Raw genomic sequence first — 8802 nt, 5'->3', positions numbered from 1 at the left:
TCAGCTGAACGATTTGATTTATATGGTTAGACATGGCATGCGTCACGTCAGGGCTGCTGCGGCAGCAGATGCACTGCGAGAAATTCCACCCAATGCACTAGAAATATTTACGACAGCAGCCCACTTATTTCCCACGGCATTACCCCAAAAACGAAGAACTTTCCGCTTGGCCAAAATGAATTTTCACTGTCGCTTTTTGGGTTCTCGAGTCGCTTTTGTTTCGAGTGTGCGGCCGTCATTGTTTCTGACTCTTGTTTTCATTTTTTTCATTATTATGTTATGTGTGTTTTAGCTGGCTGCCATTTGTGGAGCACTTGCTCATGAAAATGGAAAGTATATGGCTTGCGAGAAAGAAAAAGAAATTGCGGCCCACTGAGATGTTAATGCTAACATGCATGCCTAAACATAAAAATTATAACCACATGCCAGCCAGTATGTGCTTTTGATTGAGACCTGGACTTGCACATGGACATGGACATGGACACGGACTCGGAGTTGCAGCTGTACTCCGCCTTGCAGTGCAACTCGCACTTGTACCTGTTAGGTCTGGTGTGAATAACCTGGCCAATGGATAGTGTATAATGGCTGGTGCGTGCCGCGCCGATCCCCACCAGCTGCGATTGTTTGGGTAATTAGTTGCCACGCCAAGCAATTTGCGAGGAGGAAAGTAACTCTTGTTGGTTGTCACATTGTTGCGGCATTATTGAAGGCTTAACCCCATTAGCTGAATTGGCGCACTTGCCAATCGGCGCGCAGATCGAAGAAACCGACTCAGAAGAAACAGGTAGACAGGTAGACGGACCGAAGACAAGGGCCAGAAGAAGCCCAACTTTCTGCGCAGAACAGCCAGCGAAACTTTTACCCAGCGCCAGAAAATAATAAAAGAAAAAAACACAAAAAACAAAAACCGAAGAGAAGACCCCATCAAACGCCAAAGAAAACAAACTCGAACAATGTAAACTCATTCACGGGGCTGGGATGGTGTTTCTCTGGAGCGAAGAGAGCATCTGCATCTCGTGGCTTTTAGTACCACTGTGGGGGATTTAGACACATTCAGGAGATGCAGAGCGAGAAAAGGGGGCCACAAAACACTTTCCACACCTTTCGGCACCTTAGGAACTACTGCTTTGGAGCTCATTATAACAATACTACTGTACTGCAGTACTACACATCTATATCATTTCAGAATTTTATACATTTAAAATGCATCCTTAGGCTTATGAGTGATGAAAGTGCAAGTATGAATGTAAGTTCTAAAATAAGTCAACCACTACCATGGGAAACTTTCTTGCGAGCATAGTACCGATGCTCCAATTTCTCGCCGTGCATGGGGCAAACCAGTTTCACCTGCAGAGCAGCTCCAGCGCAGAGAGCTGGCCCAAAGCGAAGCCCAGTGAGCTCGGAGCGTGGAGCTCGATCTCGGATCTTGGCTGTCGAGCAGCCTCAGCTCAGTTGAGTTGCGGCGCTCCGACGGATCGGACTTGGCGGAAGTGGAAAGAAGTGGCCCATTCAGACCGGATTCGAGCGACGTCTTTGGCTTCAGTTTTGGGGGAATCGAGTCTCCGCCGGCGGAGAACGCAACGCGAAGGCTGCGAAATTGTTACCGCTGCGCATGCGCAGACAGCGGTCGTACTTGTTTTTGTTGCGGCTTAATTACCACGCCCCCCGCCCATCTTAGTGCCCGCTTAGTGGTTTGTCTGCATTTTTCCGCGGCGGCTAGTGTGTGTGCAAGTGTGTGCCAGAGGCCATCTCGCTGGGAAAACATTCTTCCCGAGCGGAGCTTTCTTTTTGTGTATAACAAAAGAGAAGTGGGCAAAAACAAACGTAAACACGGCATCGCCAACTTGTGCAATCCCCAAACCAGCGACAAAAACAAAAGACCGCCAAAGTTGCCAAGCAGCCAAGCAGCCAAACAACCGAGTTACCAAGTTCCCAAGTTCCCAGGCCACAAAAAGTTTGAAGTGCAATTTACGAGCAGCGCCCAAAACAGAAAGAAAATGTAAGCCAAGAGTACAAATCAAAAATATAATGAAACAGGTTACGCGAGGAGAAAAAACCGAGATGTCTGTGATTAACATATTTCCCATCCAGCGTTTACACGCAACGCGAAGTGAACCTGTATCTGTATCTGTATCTGTTACAGATGTATCTCGATCTGCATCGGTGTCTGTGGAACCAGAAGTGGATCCATCCCATCCCAACCCATTTCGAGCCCATTCCGATTCCGTGTGGCAATGCAACCTTGAAGCTGTCCACCACATCGAATGGGTTCGGATCGGATCGGATTGAATCGAATCGAATCGCACACCGCCCATGCATTTCAATGAGCAAAATAGCGATTTCGGGGAGATTTGGGTTTTGAAACCCCGCTTTATGGTCTCTATAAATTTACATAAGTTAACTCGCTTGTTTGTCCGCGGATAGCCGTGTGCTTGGCCAACAGACTGGCCAAATACCTCCCAGATTTGCCCATGGACCGCAGAGTAAATAGCACAAAGAGCCGAAAGTAATGCAAATAGAAATACGGCCAGACGCAAACGTATTTTTTGTGTTGTCAGTGCGCATTAAAAAGCAAACAGTAACCAATGAACACGGCCAACAACCACCAGCCACCACCAACCACCAACCGCCAACCGTACTACCAATAACGGTACAGCTAATGCTGCCAGAGTGAGAACCAAGAATCCAGCTCCCAAGCGCCGAGAATCCAAAGATCATGGCTCACCGAACCGCTCATGCGCTGCCAAAGGCGGTTTATATAGCAACTTTGGAGGCGAACTTCTCGGAACTCAGAGTACAGCATGTGATTATGCATTCAGCTGTGGTTTTTATGAAGTGCTGAGATATTTTACAACGCTGGTCGGATCTATCGTGAATTACTTAGCATATATAGGGCAGAAGGAATCCATACCAAACTTTCCAGTGATTCCAATTCATTCATACATCTTAACTTTGAGATAAGATTGGGTGATGAACAAGTTTATGTCAATACAGGCGAAGCTCAGCAGCCTCTTGATTTTAGATATTGATACCTGCAAGTGTTCGCCTGTAGAGGAGCTCTACTGTATGCTCTAATAATTAGCACTAGAATTAGGCTGGTGGCTGAACATAAGTACATTCATGAATTAGCGCAGGAATGTTTCGGAGAGTTACTTTTACCAAAGAGAGTTACAAAACAGAGTCGATCGAGTTATCTACACCTCCGTTGGTTAGAATGATGCCTCTAGATGCCTCTAATTTGTCAGCGCAACCAAAATTACTCATAGCACCCGTGGGCATCGTGGCTCTTTGTTGGCCAGGTCGCTCGATTATAGCCTTCGGTCTTTCGATCGGACCTTGGTGTGGACCATTGTTGTTGGCCGCAAGTATGCGTCTTGTATCGAAATAGCCGGAGACATCGGTATGCAAATCGAACGTTCTAAGCGAACGCGGCGATAATGGCCAAACGGGCAAATGACCAAATACGATGCGGAATAGAGATCTCCTCGCGAAACGGGTTTCACCCAGCGCGGCCAAATCCGATCGGGCCAGAAACGCAGTAATAACAGTGTCATTCCTCAATTGCAGCGACATGGCAGCGTGGAAACAGCTGCCAAACGGAGGGCGTTTCCTGCTGCTCCTCCTGATCTGCATCGCCCACCTGGGCAGCCCGATCCTCGCCTGGCGCCCCTGCCCGGAGCTCAGCCCCGCCCTCCGTCTGCCATGCAGGTGAGTACCCATTCACTCAGTGGTCAGCATGGCAAAAGCGACAGCGTATTTCCGCTGTCGGCCGTGCATTATTTTAATATCACTAAATTACCGCCAACTGCAATTTCATTTGGCTTTGTTTTTCTGCAATCACCTGCCACGGCCCGACGACAATTACAGGTGCAATGTGGTTCCGTTTGCGGCGACTGGCCAACTGGGAGCCGTGGCCATGGACTGCGATCGCGTTGTCTTCCACGGCGATGCCCCGCAACTGCCTTATGGAGCGCCCATCGTGGCGTATACGCAACGTCACAGCGGCCAACAGGTGCTGCCCGCCCAGGTGAGTGTCGCCATCGAATGGCGATAAGGCGTAAAAAGATGGGGGATTTCGACACTATTCGATGATCTCACTAGCACATTAAATGCCTCCACGTGGAGGTCAACCAGCTCGTATTTCTTACCAATTTTACAAGAGGCTTTTTAAGTCGCTTAAGTAGATCGTATTTCTAAAGTTTGGCAATAGAAAATTTGAATGAGCAATCAGCAATATTTCGTAACAAAGCTATATCATATGTTTTCCAACCCCTCCAATCGCAGACTTTTGGCCAACTTAAGCTGACCATTGAGGAGCTGGATCTGTCCTACAATCTCATCCGCAGGATTCCGGAAAAGGCATTCGACGGCCTCAAGGATTCGCTGAACGAACTGCGGCTGGCGAACAACTTGCTGGGCGACAATCTCAATCCCATCTTCTCCACCGCCGAGCTGCATGTGCTGAAGAACCTGCGTATCCTGGACTTGTCCGGAAACAAGATCAAGCTGATCGAGGAAGGCCTTCTCAAGGGCTGCGTGGATCTGAAGGAGTTCTACATCGATCGCAATAGCCTGACTTCGGTGCCCACCAACTCCCTCAATGGTCCAAGTGCCCTGAGACACCTGTCGCTGCGCCAGAACCAGATTGGTAAGACAAATTAGCCAATTAAATGCTTGGTTAACAGCGTGCAATCGAAACCGCAACTGGTAACTCGTAATTGAAAGTGAAATCACAAATCTTGGTCGAAAAAGAGCACTTACCTGACACTTTGAATTTGCATAAGCAATTAATTCTGAGCCTATTAATAGTATAATCACAAAATCTTACCTTTTTCAATGCGATTATTTGCCCTCGCACAGGATCACTCCTTGGGGACTCGTTCAATGCCCAGCGCCAGCTGGAGATCATCGATCTTCGCCACAATGTCATTCGCACCATCGACAGTCAGGCCTTCAAGGGCCTGCAGAAGATCCGGGAGATCAAGCTGGCCGGGAATCGGATCAGCCACCTCAACAGCGACGTCTTCGAGAAGCTGCAGTCCCTGCAAAAACTGGACCTGTCCGAGAACTTCTTCAGCCAGTTTCCCACGGTGGCACTGGCCGCGGTGGCCGGATTGAAGCACCTTAATCTGTCCTCGAATATGCTGCAGGTATTTCTATTACAACATAAGTAACCCCCTTTAAATTGATATACCAATGCTTTCTTTGTCTTCAGCAACTGGACTACACCCACATGCAGGTGGTAAGGAGCTTGGAAAGCTTGGACATCAGTCGCAACACCATAACCAGCATTACACCAGGAACTTTCCGGGAGATGGGTGCCCTTAAGCATCTTGACCTCAGCTTAAACTCCTTGAGAACGGTATGCCTATCTTGACCAAGCCCCTCTTAAGTCCAAGACTTACATTTAGTCCTTTGAAAACTCTGGTCCAGATCGAAGACGACGCCTTGGAGGGATTGGACAGCCTGCAGACCCTCGTGATCAAGGACAACAATATCCTGTTGGTGCCCGGCAGTGCTCTGGGTCGCCTGCCCCAGTTGACATCCCTCCACTTGGATTACAACCGAGTGGCTGCTCTTTCCGCGGAGATCCTTGGATCGCTCCAGGCGAGCGATATAACAACGCTATCCCTGTCGAGGAATGTCATACGGGAACTACCGCCCGGCAGCTTCCAGATGTTCAGCAGCCTGCACACCCTGGATCTCTCTGGGAATTCCCTAGCTGTGATCAATGCGGACACCTTTGCCGGGCTGGAGAGCACTTTGATGGCCCTGAAGCTATCGCAGAACAGGCTGACGGGTCTGGGCGGCGCTCCCTGGGTCCTGCCGGAGCTGAGAAGTCTGGACCTGAGTGGCAATTCGCTAACGGAGCTGCCCAGTAGCATATTCGAGGAACTGGAGAACCTGCAATCCCTTAACCTGAGCGGCAATCACCTGACTCCTCTGACTGGAGCTATCTTCAAGCCCTTGGATCGCCTGCAGGTCATCGATCTGAGTCGATGCAGCATTCGCCAGATAAGTGGTGACCTTCTGGCCGGCTTGCAGGATCTGAAGCACATTTACCTCAATGATAACCAGCTGCAGGAGCTCCAGGATGGCAGCTTCGTGAACCTGTGGAACATAAGCTCCATTGATCTATCTAACAATCGCATTGGATCCATTCGATCCGGCGCCTTTGTGAATGTGATGAAGCTGCAGAAGCTCGACCTCCATGGTAATCAGTTGTCCGCCTTCAAGGGCGAGTACTTCAATACGGGAACGGGAATAGAGGAGCTGGACATTTCGGACAACCAGCTGAGCTACCTGTTTCCCTCCTCCTTCAGAATCCATCCGAGACTGAGGGAAATACGCGCAGCCAATAACAAGTTTTCCTTCTTCCCGGCGGAACTCATTTCCTCCCTGCAATACCTGGAGCACATCGACTTGTCCCACAACCAGTTAAAGACCATCGAGGAACTCGACTTCGCACGCTTGCCACGCCTGCGCGTCCTACTCGTGTCCAACAATCAACTGGACATGGTCAGCGAAATGGCCTTCCACAATTCCACCCAACTGCAGATCTTGGATCTGGCCCACAACAACTTGGATCGCATTGGAGAGCGAACTTTTGAGGGCCTAGTCCGATTGGAGCAGCTCAACCTGGAGGGCAACCGGCTGTCGGAGCTGTCGGATGGAGTTTTCGAGCGCACGAAGCTCCAGATGCTGGAGAACATCAATCTGGCCCACAATCGATTCGAGTACGCTCCATTGAATGCCTTGCAAAGGCAGTTCTTCTTCGTGTCCTCCGTGGACTTGAGCCATAATAAGATCAAGGAGCTGCCAGGAGATGACAGCATCATGGTGAACATCAAGAGTATTGATCTTTCCTTTAATCCCCTGAGTTCCAAGGCAGTCCACAATGTCCTCAACGAACCCAAGACAGTTAGGGAGCTCAGTCTGGCGGGCACGGGCATTGAGAATTTGGAACTCCTGGAGACACCCTTCCTGCAGTTTCTGAATCTCTCCCACAACAAGCTGAAGAATGTCAAGCCAGAGGTGTTCCAAAGGGTGACCCTTTTGGAAACACTAGATCTGTCCAGCAATCAGTTGGAGTCCCTGGATGATCTTTCCATGGCTTGGCCCCAGCTCCAGGTGCTCCAATCCCTAGATGTGTCCAACAACAGCTTCGAGATCGTCTCCCAGTCCAACTTTGGCAAGATGGATATGCTGCGATCGCTGCGCCTGAGCCACCTGCCCCAGTGCACAAGGATCGAGAAGAACGCCTTCAAGCAGCTGCCCAATCTGGTCAGCTTGGAGGCCTATGATCTTCCACTGCTTGGCTACCTAGACCTGCAAGGCATTTTGGAACTCCTGCCCGGCTTGGAGGTCCTTGACATTGAAGTGAAGGACTCTAGCATCGGTAGCGAGCAGATACAACCGCTAAAGCATCCGCGCCTCAAGAGCCTGGGAATCAGAGGGGAACGACTGAAGTCCATATCCTCTGGCACGCTGGCTGGTCTCAAGAGCAACGATCTGAGCGTCCAGCTGCGGAACACCTCCCTGAATGCCCTGCCCCCAGCTTTGCTCTTCCCGGTGCCGAGATCCTCCCATTTGAGCTTGGATGTCGAGGGATCCAAGATCACAGTGCTGGTGCCACAGTTTTTAAACGCTCTAGAGGATCGCAGAGCCAGTCTGCAACTCCAGGGATTGGCCAGCAATCCCATAGTGTGCGATTGCAATGCTCGAGCTCTGCGAAGATGGTTACCCAGTTCCGGCATGCCGGATGTCACCTGTGCCTCTCCTGCTTACCTGCTCAACCGGAAACTCATTGAAGTCGGGGATGATGAGCTGACCTGTGATGCCCGAAAGATGACGTCCTCCACTTCCAGACCCACTGCTTCGGTGCCACACCTGCTGAAGACTTCCAGCCAATTGGTGACCAGGAGCAGTTCCACCACCGAGGAGCCACTGATCATCTGGAGCCTGGAGCCCACTCAGCCGCCCAGTCTGAAGAAGATGAAGACCAAGGCCCCGCTGATGAAGGCCCAGTCCCCGATAATAAGCAACGATGACACCCTAATCATAGGCATCGTGGGTGGAGTGGTGGCCTTTATCGCCATCCTCATCATCATCATCTGCATCATAAGGCTGCGTATGAGCAATGCGGAGTATCAGCAGAATGCCACAATGATTGGCATTCCGGCGGGCATGCAAATGGGAGCCCACAATGCGGCGTACAACTACAAGAATGGCGCGGGAGCAGCCCTGTACGCGGTGCCTCCCTACCACGCCACGCTGCCCCACAAGGCGGCCTCCATACACCAGTCCAGCCAGAGTCTCTCCCAGCGCCACCAGCAGCATCAGCAGCAACAACAGCAGCAGCAGGTGGCTGCAGCAGCGGCTGCCTACTCGACCATGTCCCGCATGTCGTACTTCAGCGGAGCGGGCGGCGGAAACGGCGATGGTGCCGAAAGCCTGACGCACCAGCATCCGCACCAGCATCAGCCCTACATCATATACTCGGATGACAAGGCCTACAGATAAGCCAGCCAGCCGATCGCGGGGGCTCTTCATCTTTCCCACTCCTCCATTCTGTCCATTTCAATCTCAGTTAGTCAGTCAGGCGCATCGCCGCAAACAGGTTCTACATTATTTCGCCGCTCTCAGCCACGTTGTATATAGACTTAAAACATTCTAACCGTAACCCTAACTGTATCTATGTCTTACCATAATTAAGTGCAAGCAAATCGCTTATGCGGAATAAACATATCTAGTATAATTTACATTTCAAGCGTTTTTGCAGGCGGGCCGGAAAACCCCTAC

The 8802-nt window shown here is 50.5% G+C and overlaps 1 protein-coding gene across 1 annotated transcript; it reads left to right on the top strand.

The window, feature by feature from the left end:
* Positions 1–1400: 1400 nt before the first annotated feature.
* On the top strand, positions 1401–8762 carry LOC6554118 (chaoptin). Its single transcript, XM_001981237.3, has 7 exons — positions 1401–1999; positions 3568–3708; positions 3868–4027; positions 4285–4648; positions 4861–5150; positions 5216–5362; positions 5434–8762. Exons 2-7 carry the CDS (start codon positions 3572–3574, stop codon positions 8521–8523), a joined length of 4188 nt encoding a protein of 1395 aa, XP_001981273.1. The 5' UTR covers positions 1401–1999; positions 3568–3571; the 3' UTR covers positions 8524–8762.
* The last annotated feature ends 40 nt before the right edge of the window (positions 8763–8802 follow it).

The sequence above is a fragment of the Drosophila erecta genome, unplaced genomic scaffold (genome assembly GCF_003286155.1).
Source record: "Drosophila erecta strain 14021-0224.00,06,07 unplaced genomic scaffold, DereRS2 tig00000000-arrow-pilon, whole genome shotgun sequence".
Taxonomy (NCBI): domain Eukaryota; kingdom Metazoa; phylum Arthropoda; class Insecta; order Diptera; family Drosophilidae; genus Drosophila; species Drosophila erecta.
Note: the sequence above shows the minus strand (reverse complement) of the source record. Positions and strands in the feature narration are given on the sequence as shown.

What these genes read in the sequence shown, in the direction of transcription:
- LOC6554118 (XM_001981237.3), top strand. Translation starts at nt 3,572, where the DNA reads ATGGCAGCGTGGAAACAGCTGCCAAACGGAGGGCGTTTCCTGCTGCTC. An exon ending in AACAGGTGCTGCCCGCCCAG is followed by an intron (nt 4,028 to 4,284) that starts GTGAGTGTCGCC and finishes CTCCAATCGCAG; the next exon opens with ACTTTTGGCCAACTTAAGCT. An exon ending in GCTTAAACTCCTTGAGAACG is followed by an intron (nt 5,363 to 5,433) that starts GTATGCCTATCT and finishes ACTCTGGTCCAG; the next exon opens with ATCGAAGACGACGCCTTGGA.